The 14929-nt window shown below is 37.4% G+C and overlaps 2 protein-coding genes and 1 pseudogene across 4 annotated transcripts; all 3 read right to left on the minus strand.

Moving 5' to 3' along the window:
• Window positions 1–476: 476 nt before the first annotated feature.
• Window positions 477–3460, minus strand: LOC147478462 (phytochrome E-like). Its single transcript, XM_086582454.1, is given in 3 exon segments — window positions 477–1123; window positions 1125–1330; window positions 1505–3460. Coding segments are annotated over 3 exon segments (2559 nt in total). The 5' UTR covers window positions 3444–3460; the 3' UTR covers window positions 477–709.
• A 493-nt stretch (window positions 3461–3953) lies between these two features.
• Window positions 3954–8411, minus strand: LOC147478463 (serine hydroxymethyltransferase 3, chloroplastic-like; annotated as a pseudogene). Its single transcript, XR_015207627.1, has 11 exons — window positions 8162–8411; window positions 7700–7895; window positions 7432–7606; window positions 7195–7312; window positions 6989–7101; window positions 6770–6892; window positions 5413–5517; window positions 5190–5276; window positions 4986–5093; window positions 4520–4592; window positions 3954–4427 (listed from the first exon to the last, which is right to left on the minus strand). The product of XR_015207627.1 is annotated as a serine hydroxymethyltransferase 3, chloroplastic-like (transcript).
• A 982-nt stretch (window positions 8412–9393) lies between these two features.
• Window positions 9394–14581, minus strand: LOC147478464 (uncharacterized). 2 transcript variants are annotated; one of them, XM_086582456.1, is made up of 10 exons: window positions 14406–14581; window positions 14030–14322; window positions 13452–13590; window positions 12478–12599; window positions 12122–12325; window positions 11735–11794; window positions 11009–11147; window positions 10804–10922; window positions 10277–10501; window positions 9394–9741 (listed from the first exon to the last, which is right to left on the minus strand). In XM_086582456.1, exons 1-10 carry the CDS (start codon window positions 14560–14562, stop codon window positions 9547–9549), a joined length of 1653 nt encoding a protein of 550 aa, XP_086438582.1. In that variant the 5' UTR covers window positions 14563–14581; the 3' UTR covers window positions 9394–9546. The 2 variants fall into 2 exon arrangements, with proteins under 2 accessions (XP_086438582.1, XP_086438581.1); XM_086582455.1 differs by having other exon boundaries at window positions 12122–12328.
• Window positions 14582–14929: the final 348 nt, after the last annotated feature.

Below are 14929 nucleotides of genomic sequence, written 5' to 3' on the forward strand. Positions count from 1 at the left end.
AGCCAACTCTCGGGTTTGTGAAAATAATTTCCATCCAGGGGTCCATGATGGTGACTATCTACAGTATCCTTGGTCAATTTGAGGAGTTGCTATGGGAGTTATCAAGAGTATATTGAGGCGATTACTTTGGTATTACTATACACAACAATGCTTGACTACACTCAGGAATGCAATAATCTTACTGGTTGGAAGTCTCATTTGTAGAAAAGCTAGCATACTCTAGACACAGGAAAAAAATGGTGAGAAACAGCATCTGGTAACGTGAATTCAGATTCCTATCCTGAAATGAACTAGACTATAAAACCAACCACAGGTACAAGTTATAAAGGTCGAAGACAATTAAACCTACCACGGGAAACGAATTAGAGACGTGAATTGAATCATATAAGAAAATTTTATGCGACTACACAGAAGGATTTGTATGATATGAGCATCAGGAACAAAGTTTGGGAGCAACACGTACACTTAATTACAATACATACATAAAACCATGTACAATGAGACATACAGGACACAATTGCATTAAAAGTGAAACTAGTAGGAGAAGCATCACAAGTTTACAAACATTACAAGTAAAACCAACTAGTTAGAGAGTGGAGACTTAATTACTTATCTTATATATTTCTGAATTCGTGGCTTTGATTACTTGAAACATGAACACTCTTCAGAATTTAGTCTAAACTGAAATCCCTTGGACGCAATTTTCTTCTCATGTCGAATGTATTCCAAATTCTCGAGTCTTCAAAAGCAATGCATCCCAAGTAATGTCTGCACAATTTGCTAAAAAGCAAAAGCAACCAACAGTGTTTCCCTTCATGTCAATCCTCTTATTTGTTGTCAACATGGCGTCGACATATGTATCTTCCTTACTGAAGAAAGCGAATCGGAGCTTTTCATTCTCTTGGTTGCACTGTGTTTGATACAACAAAACCATAAGTTTGATAACATCATCTGGAGTTTTCATTCGGCACAATCCACCAAAGATTTCCCCGGGAATCATCATTCCAATTACTTCACTACTTTTCCAACCGGTTAGCTTTTCCATTGATGCATTCCATTGAGAACATCGAGCATTCTCATCTGTGGCGAATAAGGGTGGAATCAATGGATTTAAACTGTGTATTAATAGCTTTGTAATCCTCTTGCAAGTGCATAAACTTAGCCTTGAGAATTTCCACTTCAGTGACATCTCGACCTACAAAGCACACACCAGTAACATTGTTTGCGTAATCTTTGCATGAGCATGCATTGGCCACGATGAACACAGACTCGTTTGGTTGTTTCTTTCCTAGAGTCTTCAACCTCAAACCAACATTATCGTCCTCCTCACCTACAAATCAAATTCACATGAAGAATCATGGCTTTAACGATCGAAGGCATGAAAGAGAATTGTTCAACACCTCAAAGTAAATGACGAAATAGTTAAGCAGAAACAGATTTGTCAAATGTTATTACATTCTACATTGCTAGAAGGGCCCTGGTTATTTTCGTAGGAACAACATACCTTGTAAAGCACGAGACAAACAATTTCCGAAATCTCCGCGAGATTCCTCATGAACCAGCTCATAGACCAGTGATCTCCCAACTGCTTCGCTTGCAGGTAAGCCTGTTAGTTCAGCAACTTTTAAATTCCACCTATTGATGTTCCCATTTAAATCAACTGCCAGAATTGGTGCTATAGCTGTATCGATCATTCTAGTCATTTCATTCGTCAGCAAACCAGTCTGATAAGCACGGATTGTCATTTTAGCACCATCATTATCTATATCTTGGAACGAGCCCTGCAGGGTAAGCTGTAACAAACGAATAGTATTCATTTCCCATGACTTCCAAGGGACACTCTTATTCTTGACCACTTCAAGAAAAGCCTGGAATGAAGATCTTGGGTGCATTCTTTTACCATCATCCTTATCCTTCTTATGGTTGTTAGCTCCTCCCCATTTGATTTCTTTCTCAGTTTCAGATCTAAACCAAAATAAGAAGTTTTTTGCTGCAATCCTTGCTGCCGCCACGCCACATACAGCATCACCAAGTGTAGATGCATGGGGGTAACCAACATCAGTTAAACTATCTGTACTCCACACAGTTAAATCTTTGTCATATGCAAGCAACCATTCTGTTATATCTGTTAGCTGTAGTTCACTAGGCGTCACACCCAACATTCGATAAACCCCTCCATAGCAAAATGCAGCCCCATTACAATTCACAAGGTCCATGATACTTGGGGACTTGGTCACTATCCCAAATGGATCTTCCTTGAGGACCATATCAGACATCATGGTCTTAGTCTTAAGAATCTTCTTCTCTGCTGCGTGTAATGCCAATTGAAATTCAATACTTAACTGCAACCCAAATGCCTGCATCATGAACTCACAAGCATGACGAATCGGATATGGAATGTAACGAGGGCTAACATGGTGGCAAGAAACCAATCCCCATAGCTTCATTATATTATTCTCATTGACCATGATTGCCATCACTAGTGTACCAACGGAGCCCATATTAGCCATGTACTCTGCGTGACAACCATGGGGTGCTCTGAGGGTTGAATTGACCAAGACAAGAGGTCGTTCCAACTCGACACTCCGAATGACTCTAACCGGATTTGCTCGACAATTGCATATCAACCTCATACGATTCTTATTGAACAAGAAACGAGCAGCTTGAGGGATATCTATAGCTGGATAATGCAAGCCCAAGTATGGTTCCAAGTCATTCCTCCTTTTCTCGGACACCACCTCACCATGTTCATCCTCATGGAACTTATAAATCATGACCCTGTCATACCCAGTAAGCTCTTTGACATTTTCCACAACTGTATCATACAATGCATCAATATCTGACCCAGGAAGTGACTGCAACCGCGATATTGCTTGGAGTGCAAGCTTTTGCAACCGTATAGCTCCATCAATAGTAAAAGCAGGGTCACCTTGTATAGCTGGCTCAAAATCAATCAGAATTCCCACATCAATCCTATGAAGTATGGCAAGAAATGGTGTTTGGGTACTTTCGGAAACGACCCAAACTGGATTTGCAAGCGAAAGATCTTGGTAAGAAGCAGCTTTAGTCAAAGACGCGGCAGAATGCTCGGTAAAGAATATTCGTGCATCAAAGCCAAGCAAGCACTCAAACTGTGTAGACTTTACTGAAGTATTTAGACCCAACAAATCAGTTGAGTTTTCACTGTAAGCTAAGATTCTAAAACAAGGCTCTTCAATAGCAAACAAACACCCAAAGGACTGAATATAACCACCTCTTTGCATTTTCGATAAATAAGCAGTAATTTGTTCCCCAGATAGTGATGATTCTGGTGATGATTTCACTGATTCTGTGTAGTTAAATGAGTTGCATGGATCTTCCTTGGAGTGTTCAAACTCATCAGAGAGCTTTGCATCTGCATTATATTGAGCAACTGCGAGTTTACTCTTGTTGGGGTTGTTCATGTTGATTAATTGTTGTTTAGCACTCTCAATGTTTAGCATTCCGTTTTATACACTTCACTTCAGTGTTCAGTCTCTGTCTCTTTGTTTCTGAACCGACTAAGAACGCAGAAATAAACTTATATAAGCTTTTATAAGCTTTGCCTCTTTAGAACTTGAAGAGTTTATGTGCATATTCATGTCGTTTAGTCTTGATTCATAGACTAAACTTTGGAGTTTTGGTTGCGATTCTCCAGCTAAGTTGATGGTATTACACATGTAGGGGAATCATCACATTTATCCTCTTGTTGTGCGAACACATAACAACAACAAAACCACCGACGAACCAATACCTAACAACTAACAAGTAATCAAAGATAAACTCATAAACCACACAAGAATGCAAGAGACCAATATTTAAATTCACGTGCACGAGGATTCAGGCAAAATTTGATGTGTACGTTGTGCGTCACCCACTCACCCCAAAACTGACAGTAGATAATTACTAGATTTTGCATGGACACAAGGAAAATATAAAAAAATATAAAATGTATTGATACATGTTAAGAAGATTTTGATCCATTTCTCTGAACACATTGGTCTTTTATCCTAGAAAGGATATAGGGAAAGATACTTTGCGTAAAGTACAGATTTAACACTTTCAGTAACAAAAACCACTTATATTTCAGACAAAGGAAACTGTGGGGGGTGGTCTAGAACTTCAACTCTCCATTTATATTCCAGGCAAAGGAAACTGTGTGGTGAAAGCTTCAACTCTTCTTTGTAGATCAGAAATACGATCATTTAAGTAGAAGTCTGGAGATCCAATTGAATTTATAAAATCTTGAAGCTTTGACCCATTAGTAGACTTCTTTGCTTCAAGAGCAATTTGTATTCCCTCGTGAATGAAGTCTGCAATTGCTATAAATTCCTTTTCTGTAAATTTCCTAGTAGTCATCGCAGGTGTTCCAATACGAATGCCCCCAGGGATTTGTGCACTTTTGTCGCCTTTGAAACAAAATCATGAAAAACAACCAAAATGAGAGAGTAACTAATGAAGGAATGAGAGAAAGAGAGACATCTCAAACAGGCAGGCTCACCAGGCACTGAGTTTTTGTTGAGAGTGATTGATGCCATGTCTAAAATTTTCTCGGCTCGAGCACCATCCATACCCTTTCACAGAAAAAGAACATTCATGAACATCAGCCAATGGCAAAAGAAGACAAAGGGTGATAAAAGTATCAAAAGGCAAGTGATCAAGATGGACATAAGATTTGGATTGCAGTGTATCTACGGTCACATGAAACTTTGGCAGGTGAACATACATATATCTAGATCTAAATCAAGTGAAAATGCAACCTACAGTATAAAATTTTGACTACTACTCGAGTAAAAAGGATTTGATTTTAGAAGTGTAAAAGAAATAACGCCCGTGTTCAGAAACAAATGGCTAAGCCATTGTTTAGAACTGATAAACTCAATTGACTATCGGGGAGGGTCAAGAAACAAGATGAGTTCTGCATTGCACTATATTAGGAAACCCGGAAAGAGAATACAGCTGCTTACCAATGGCCTAAGATCCACCAGAACCAAGTGATTATCACTCCCACCAGAAACTAGTTCATAACCCAGCTCTATCAATCGACTGGCAAGAGCTTTGCAATTAGAAACAACCTGAATTTACAACCAGCAAACAGAAAATGAGCTCACTATATTTAAATAGGTAGAAGACTAGCAGCAAGTATGCTAAGCTCGAGGTGATAAGCATACCTGGTTCTGATAGGCTTTAAACTCTGGGGATTGAGCATGTTTCAAACATACTGCCAGTCCTCCAATTGTGTGGTTATGCGGACCTCCCTGTCTTAAATATGTTATGTCGGGCTCTTTTCAGGAGAAGAATGAAGTAACAAATAAAAAAACTCGACATCTATGCACACATCAAGAGTAATCTAATAGGTGAGATTACTGAGGAAAGATGTGCGATTCGTCTGACCTGTAAGCCAGGGAAAACTGCATTATTAATGGAAGATTCCAGATCAACTCCTAGAACAGTGTCTTTCTTGAAGAAGATCATGCCACCTCTAGGACCTCGTAATGACTGTAACAAGATATTGGGAGAAAAAACAATTATAACATCTCTATATATCAGGCTATTCATGAAATAATTGTCAAGGAAAAAAAAGAGGTCTAACAAACAAACTGACGTAAGTCATGTAGTCAGGAACTCAGGATAAGAGTTCCATGGTGTTTTTACCCTAATCATGAGATGATTCCAAATTTGCAAACTTCCAACATGCTTCGATATTAGACATCAAGATTCAGTACGAGCCGATGTTTTGTGAGGATAACAATGGTGACAATGTCATCTTTAACAAAAAATACCATCCCCTCACTCATCTTCATGAGGAGTCCATCAAGGAGTGTCAGAAGGGTATTACAATGATCTTATGCATAAATCTGATATATTTCTTCTATTATTATTTTTATTGGCCTGTTTTTATTGAGATCAGTAACTTGGTAATGCTGGTGGGGTTGAATCCAGACCTCTGGTATAATCACCCAAAGAATTTACCAACTAAGCTAGCTGGCACCTGCATCTGATATTCTTATTAACAATAGTATACTTTGGAATTGCACAACAAGCGTGTTTTTACATATGAGGAACTAAAGTAACAATTTAAGCTACCATTAGCCCAACACTAAGGATAAGCATGGATCTCATAAGTTGTAAATTGGGTTATTGGGGTGATGTTTATTTATCACATTGTGCAATACCCATCTGGCCATCTCATACTGCACAAGGAGTAAAAGAAACTTTGCAATATCCTGGAAATCTCCTCTGTTGTTTATGCATAATGTGTTTAACTGGAACAATAATGGAACAAGTAAAATATATCCACTTCATCACATATAAGAGCAGCAACTTTAAGAGAAGGCTACCAAAACCACAAATCCTCCCAAATGGAATATACTTCCATTACAAATAGAGTTAGGCATATTTGAGTTTTGAGAAGAAGGAAGAGTTGATTTGAAGGTGCAGATGTGGGGAAAAAATTTCAAACTCATACCTTCAATCTCAAAGCATATAAACAGCTAATTCTGAAAGCATCAACTCATATCTTAAGCATTATCAACGGAACTTAAACAATAACATGGCACAAAATAAATTAGACTCAAAAGTTGCACTCCTATGGAAAAACAACAAGAAAAGATAAATTTTTCTGCAAATTTTATATATTTTTATCTATTATTATTATTATTATTATTTTAAAATCCCTAAATGTAGGAAGAATTAGAGCAAAAGACTAGAGCACAAGATTTAAGTACAATAAAAATATTTCAATTGATACCTTGTGTGTTGTTGTAGTTACGACATCACAGTACTCAAAGGGGTTAGCAACCACAGAAGCAGCAACCAGTCCACTAATGTGAGCCATATCCATCATCAGAAAAGCACCTACAGCATCTGCTATCTTCCAAAGCATAACAAATATGCATATTGAAGTTAACATACAAAACTCTAGTCACTTGTAAATACTCAATTTTAGAAGCAGAACCAGTATATATACCTTTCTCACACGAGGATAATCAAAATCTCGAGGGTATGCACTAGCACCAACAATCATGAGCTTCGGTCGAAAAAGAATGGCTGTTTTCTCAAGCATTTCATAGTCAATTAGGCCTGTATTCAGTCAATTAACAAGTTTTCTATTAACAACTCGTCCCAAGCAGTATCACCAGGCGATCTCTGACAATCACAAATTAAATACAGTACCTGTAGATTCATCAAGCCTATAAGGCATAGATTCAAAATATTTAGAAGTGGCAGATACTCGTCTTTTAAGAGTCATGAATCCATGAGACAAATGCCCTCCATGTGGTAGATCCAAACCCTAACAATCAGAACTTAGAATGGATTCATTCAGAAAAAAAGTATCCAATTACCCTAAACTAACTACAATGCAATGAATATAGATAGTAAAGCTAAAAAGAGCCAGATGCATGAACTTACCATGATTGATTAGGTGGGACTAAGAAGTGCAGTGTAAACTGCAAAGTTAGCAGGAGACCCAGATAAGGGTTGAACATTGACACCCCATTTTTTTCCATCCAAGTGATATGCAGACAACGCTCTCTGTTGACAAAGTGTCTCCAACTCATCAATGTATTCATTGCCACCATAGTACCTATACCACTTCCATAAAAATCAGTATTTGTTTTTTATAAGCCAGAAGGCTGAAGCGCATTATTAATGAAGGGTATTTAATCTCCAGTTTTACCTTTTACCAGGCAGACCTTCAGAATACTTGTTTGTCAGACAAGAGCCAACTGCTTCCATAACTGCTCGAGATGTGAAGTTTTCTGAAGCAATGAGCTCTAAACTTTTGAACTGTCGTTGCTTTTCCTTGCCAATTAACGAATGCACTTCTGGGTCTAATTCAGCCAGACCATAATCAACAAAACCGTTCTCATCCCCTGTTGAACAGTCTATGAAGTTTGTTAACCAATAAGCTAGGTTCCGAATGTACGTGACAGTTACTATATTTCTCAATGCAGTGACCAACTACCATTTTTCACTTTTTAATTGAGCAAAACAGATGGATTCTTGCAAAGTGGCATTGGCAGCTATCAAACATATCTCTAATGTAAGGTGATATTATTGCATAAAACGAACAAATGCAGTTATCTGACAATGATAAAGAGGCCTAACTTATTGTTAAAGCTCAAATAACTAACAATACCTTCAAACTCTGGAATAGGTACCGATGCAGAAGACGATGGTCTACCAGTAACCAAGCTCCCTTTAATATAAGAAGCTTTACAAGGCTTCACAAAATCAACCTTTACTTGAAACGACAATCCACCATTGATATTCCCTTAAAAGGAAAGGCAGAACCTTTTGTCCAAATGGGCTGTTGAACAGCACCAGTAACAGCAGCCCCACTATAAGCATGCATTATTCTTACTCCTTCTAGGTACAGCTTCAAAACTTTCTGTAACAACCAACAAACACAAAGCAATACAAATGACATTATAATATGAACAAACCTTCTCTGGGCTTGTTTCAAAATTACTTAAAAACCACTCAAATGAATATAAAGACACAAACTTTCCCCTTCTATATGCAAAACTTATACTATAAAACAATGGTTCAGGTAGAAATGAAACATAAACAGAGATAAAAAGAGAGAGTATACCTGTAACGCTTGGTTGCCAAACAAGGAAAGTTTGTCAAAACCAGAAAAGAGGATGAAGCTAGAAGAACACTGCGGTTTTGAAGCCTCCTATAAATCCCTACTACGGTTTAAATATTTCGATATTTCGTTTGATATCTCGTTCGGAAATTAGGATTGCATTTTACTGTTTTACCCTCTAATTGTCAGTCTGACTTTTCGATATATCAGTGAGATATCAGTATGTGAAATATGGATGGCTTTGAAAACTGATGAAGACAAGTGGCCAAGTGTAGTGGAGTGCAGGTAGTGGTGCATGGTAAAAATATGTTAACATGCATGCATGATGGCTATTATATTTGCCGTTGTTTCCAACGACAGATTTGTAGCTAGTACGATGAAGACAAAATTGTTGGTATATCATTTTTCCAAACTTAAAGTTGTTACACTGTAGGCTTGGAAGAGAAAATGTGTTTTAATCTAGGAGACCAACTAAAGAAGGGAATACATGTGATAAGAAAGAAGAAAATAAATGAAGATGCAGAAGAACAAGGCTTGTTACTCAAGGAGATAGAGCGATGGAAGAAACGAAGGGAGATGAATCAAGGTGACAATGCTTCACAAATGTCTGAGTCTCCAAATACCCGTTTTTGATGTTCTTTTTATCACACCTCTAATATCTTTATTCCCACTTTCACAATGTTTAATGCATAAGTTCTCCTGCAATAAGATAAGCTTGTTTGTTCTCTGACTCTTACACATTTTCTTTCGGTTAGCTCTTGTAGAAAGAGACACGACTCTTAACCATGTGGAATACACTGATAATAATTTTATTAACTTGTGGCAAAAAGAATGGAGTATGTCCACCTTCAGTTAATTTACAGCACAGGCAAAATCAAGAAAAAAAAAAGTAAGGATAATATACAGCACTTGCACAGGGAGCAATTTCAAAGCTATTTTCCAATACAAAATTTGCTAAAGATGTTGGACAAGACTTCTTCGGAGATATCTTCTCCACTTATTTGCGCAAGAGCCAAGGCAGCTTCCCTCAAATCGATAGTCCAAAAATCCAGAGGCATCTCCTCTTCTATAGATGACTTCAACCTCATTAGAGCTTCCTTTGTTCGTACGAGCTGTTCAAATTGTCTCTGTCGACTCGTCAGCACAACAACACAACACAACACAATTACACAAATCAGTATAAGCTTCAAACATTAGCTCAAAAGTTGGTTCAGTATATATTCCCAACATAAAAGTAGAAAAGTAGTACATCTCTACATGTGTACAGTACAGATGCAAATCAGCTAGGGCATTTCTTCAGTCTGTACTCTGTAGTAGTAGGGTGATGCTAGCTGTCCCCTATATTGAAATATGGACATATGGTATCTCTTGGTCCATTTACTATTGCATATGTTATAAACTAATACAGAAAAATGTTTTGGCACAGGTAATACCAATGTCGGTTGAGATCATGTCCTGCTGATTGTATTATGTGATTATGTGGCTGGTTAGCAATTTCCTGTACTATTCACATATCCATCATCCTTATCATTTAGGCGTACTCCTAATGTATACCAAATTGGTAGCTAGGGTGTTCCAAGTGTTCCACAATTTAAAATGAATACTGAGCAAAACTAATGAAAAATACAGAAAAGGCTTAACACCGTATGGATATAGAATAACCTGGTTTACTGCCCAACGACGCCCTCCTGCTGGAATGCGGTCAAGTCCTGCAATCTCTATTAGTGCAGACTCCAAATCAGGTATACCCTGACCATTGACAGCACATGTTAAGACATGCTTATTGAAAGGAGTGACAACCCTTTCAATAGTTTCAACCGACTCAGATGGAGCGCAGTCTATCTTGTTAATTACAAGAATCATTGGTGCAGAAGAACCTGTAATCTCCTGCATTTTTACAAAGAACAAAATCAACATGTGCGGATTACCAATTCATTCACATATATCGCCAGTTATTTAAAAGCAGAGTACTAAGATGCATATTCTATTTCATATATGAAGTAAGTAATATGTAAGGGAAACACAAACAAGAAAAAGATGATGTGTATAGCTTTATCTGGTAGTGTCCATTACTCCAGGCTCCATCAATATAATTTCTTCAATCAATATATAAAGGTAGCTAAGTTCATTCAATAAAAATAAACAAGCAAACTAGGTAGGCAAAGAGAGGACAGGTGATTTCCACAAACCTGATTAACTTGAATGCGCTCAAGAAGTTCAGCATCATCAGAAGTCCACCCATCCATAGCACTTACAGTCATAATAATCACATCAGCACCCATTGCAACTGCTTCTGATCTCTCCACACCTACATCATAGTAAAATCGTAACATTAAGAAAAGATATGCCGTTCATAATAAGATAACTTATCTACAAATACAGAACAGTCATTACCTATCTTCTCAACGATATCTTCAGTTTCCCTGATACCTGCAGTATCAAGAAGAGTGATAGGAATACCATGAACATTAATGCTGGCTTCAACTACATCCCTCGTGGTTCCTGCGATTTCAGTAACTATTGCTTTCTCACTCTGCATGCTAAAAGGAAACATAGCATGATTAAGACGCATGCGGCATTCAACAATAATAAAAAGAATGGGTTAACTAGCATTAACCTCCCCCCTAGATGGGAAATTAGGGTCTCCCCTCCAAACACACGGTCAACTTGGGTTGACCGTTAATTTTCAAGTCAAGCAACTGAAAATGACACCACAGCCCTCACCGTTTTCTTGTTGAAAACGTTCAATTTTACGTAGGTGTTTGTCTACATTTTAAATTAGCAAATATAAAAAACAGTCCTTAGGCGTTTGGGTACTTTGGTTCCCATATCTTGTAATGGTTTTTTCTGACATGTGAGCTTGCCACTTGAGGTCCCTAGGTATGTTCCTAGTGTGTTGCTATGAAGACCTTGGGGAGCACCACATACTTGAGACTGCTTTCCTATATGTTGAAACTGAGTTTTGTCGATTCAGGATTGAAATGAAAGAACCAAAGCATAGTGAAGCTAGTCAGCATGACTATATTATGTACAACATTAGCTCATTGATCATGAACAAGCAAACATGAATAAAATATCAACACAGGAAATAATTATGGTAGATCAAATTCTTAAACCTACTTTGCTCCATGCATTGAGCAGGCTGGACTTCCCAACATTTGGCCGGCCAACAATTGCTATCTGCAAAAGAAACTTCCTCATAAATGCTTGGACTTGAGTTAAAACCTAAAATAATCCTTGTAACTGTAGTACGCCACAACAAAGTACTCAGATGGTGACAATAAACAGATATCTCAGAAAAATATATAAAACGGTCAAGCCAACATAGAAGTTTATTACGTTCAGAGAGAGACGCTAAATTATCTTCTTTTTTAAAAAAAATTTAGTGGTAGAGAATAGAGATTATTGACTTTATACATCCTAGTCTCAATGCAAGTGATCTCCTGGCCTTAACTATTAAGAAAACAAAAGCAAGAACATTCAGACATCTCCAAAAAAATATCATACCTGTAATCCCGATTGTAGAAGCTTATCATAGTTTGCAGTCTCCAAGGCTTTTTCAACATCTAGACACATGCCATGTATCATATCCATCAAAGAGTGGGAGTCTAATGAAGGCATCTCGTCATCAAAATCCAAACGAGCTTCAATCTCTGTTAGCAACTCAATGCACTGCCTCCTTAATGATTTGACTAAAGCCGAGAACCCTCCCTGCTAAAGAAAATATATTAATTAAGTCTCAGTATTAGAAGTTTACTAAGTATCTTCGAACCAAAATGATCACCAATGGTTCCATATATAGGAAAATGATCTATCCCCAAAACACAATGTCTCTTTGGAATATGAGTATAAAGATAGCACACCTGAATTCCGGCTAGTGCTGCATCGGCAGCAGCCACAGATTTTGCTGAAATAAGTTTTTCAATGTTTTCAGCTTGGGAGAGGTCCAGACGCCCATTTAGAAAAGCACGGAGAGTGAACTCGCCTGACAGAAAGAGACATTGGTGTGATAGGGAATATAACATTTCTAGCAGATAACATCAAATTTTGAATAAGAAAGACAGACAGTATCTTTAGTTCGTTACACATTATAAGTTTATAACATACAAGTGGCAGATACACTCAGAGGAAGTTAGCTGCTGCTGAATTAGCAGGAGTGTTATAAACTTTTGATACCTCAACCAGTGTTTCCATGGCGAGAGTGATGATGCAATCTATTATTATGATGTGACAGAAATCTCCATTCACATCCTACTTGTTTTCCCTAAGGGATTACGTTGCCGAGTAGGCCACTTTTTATCATCGGTTTGCGGATTTGAAATTTTATTTTTGAGAATCCAAATATAAATCTTCATGCATATCAAAAACCTACTGGACGTCACCACAATCAATTTTCTTTTTCTTCCTTTATAATTCCAGATTTCCAAGTAAGTAGATCACAGATCCAAATTTAAAACTTTCTCAGAAGAAATCTGCCGAAAACACTATATACAATAAAACTCTAGTTCAGCTTATATTCAAGATCACTCCTATGATTACTCTATTTTGAAGGAGTTGCGTTGAGCTCCAGAAAAGGGATGTCACTATTGTCTTGGTGAACATAAGTATTGTCCTGATGATTTGCTAGAGATAAGTAACATACCCCAATGTAATTCTACTCAAACTTCCCTAAACGCAGATGTAAACATAAAAGACCTGGATCCACCTAATGCAGCTTTTTGTAGATTTATTTACTTTTCCGTTTTAAAAGTAATAACATTTCTCCTTATTCTTATTAAAAACAAACTATCACAACTATTTCCAAACTTTTGAAAGCAAAGTGTAAAACGAAACCAACCTGGTTCTGCAAGCCTAGCCCCAGCTTCTAAGCAAGCTCTTAGAACTCGCCGCAGACATACATCATTCCCATGACACTGAAGTTCCACCACATCCTCTCTTGTGTAAGATCTTGGCGCCAACATTGGTACTGCTAAAACCTAAAATGAAAACAGAGTAAACCATTCCATACATTCTCCTCGCCCACACAAAAGCCCGCTTGCACAAAATAAAATTGCAGAATTCATCAAACTGATTGCAAAGAAATTCCATTTCACACACAAACTTCATTTCTAAGTCTGACTTACTGAACTTTCCTTCAAAATAAGATAGCTATATATATAGCCTACTTGGTACCCAACATGTATCGTGTTTCCGTACATTACAGTGTCATAAGCAACTTTCTGCTAATTGTATATTTACTAAAACAAACCACGTGTTATATTCTTTTCATCTTATAAATCTATCAATCTTCCACATTACAGCCCAAAAATGGACAACAACATTAACAATGGAAACTTAAACAACTAACACATATTCACAGTTCACATGCTTTCTATGCAATTCTATACATTAAAAAAGCTTGTATAGTAATACTACCTCATCAACAACATTCCCACCACGGTCCAAAACCACACCATACTCCACAAAATGGCTTCTAGGCCTCCAACAACTTGTTCCCAAGCTTTTTTTCCTCTTCCCCATTGGTCGAAAAACACGACTAGCGACATCCACAGCTGAAGGACCAGATAATCTAACAATGCCCACTGCACCAGGCTGAGTACCCAATGAAGTAACAATAGCAGCTATAGTACTACTTGAACTCTCAGTGGGCACTTGTTTAATTGGTTGAAAACCCATTTTTTCACTTTTTGAAGTCAGTGAAGCTTCATCTGCAATAAGAATGAAGGTGTTAGTAGTGAAAAAGAGTTAAAGAAGTGATTTTTAAGTGAAATATAGGAGAAAAAAGAGATACCCTTTGGAGTGAAATGAAGTTTTGAGGATGGAGAATGATTGAAGAGTTGAGAGAAGGGTTTTGGGTTTAAGAAGAAGAGAGTGAGATGAGGAGGTTTTTTTGGTTGTTTTGAAGTGAAGTTGAAAATGAGGTGACGGAAAGCAGGGAGAAGTGCCATTTTTGAGGTTCAGCCTTGTTTTTTGTCACTTGTTGAGTTTTTTTTTTTAAGTAGAAGGAGGAAGAGATAAGTTGTTGGACCTTGGGCTTGAAAAAGCCCAATAAAAGTTTAAGTAGTCTGGGCCGACATTGGGCTAAAAACCCACATTCAATAACCAGGATAATTGCATTAAATCAAATGTGAATGCAATCCAATAAACGCAATAGATTAATATTTTTTTTAATCATATACCAACAGTCATCAAAAGTCATTTAGCAGCCAACTCTAGAAACTAAAACTAAATACACCTTAGGGTTTAAAAAACAAAAAAAGTAACACGTCCAACAAAAAATCTCCATGTTTTTTTTTTTTTTTTTTTGAAAGGCAA

The sequence above is a fragment of the Coptis chinensis genome, chromosome 9 (assembly GCF_015680905.1).
Source record: "Coptis chinensis isolate HL-2020 chromosome 9, ASM1568090v1, whole genome shotgun sequence".
Classification (NCBI taxonomy): domain Eukaryota; kingdom Viridiplantae; phylum Streptophyta; class Magnoliopsida; order Ranunculales; family Ranunculaceae; genus Coptis; species Coptis chinensis.

Bases quoted from the DNA above. Each gene is read 5' to 3' on its own strand.
- LOC147478464 (XM_086582455.1), bottom strand. From the start codon at position 14,562: ATGGCACTTCTCCCTGCTTTCCGTCACCTCATTTTCAACTTCACTTCA. The intron at 14,323-14,405 runs GTATCTCTTTTT...TTCTTATTGCAG, and splicing joins ACTTCATTTCACTCCAAAGG to ATGAAGCTTCACTGACTTCA. The intron at 10,923-11,008 runs GTAATGACTGTT...ACTATGATGTAG, and splicing joins AGATATCGTTGAGAAGATAG to GTGTGGAGAGATCAGAAGCA.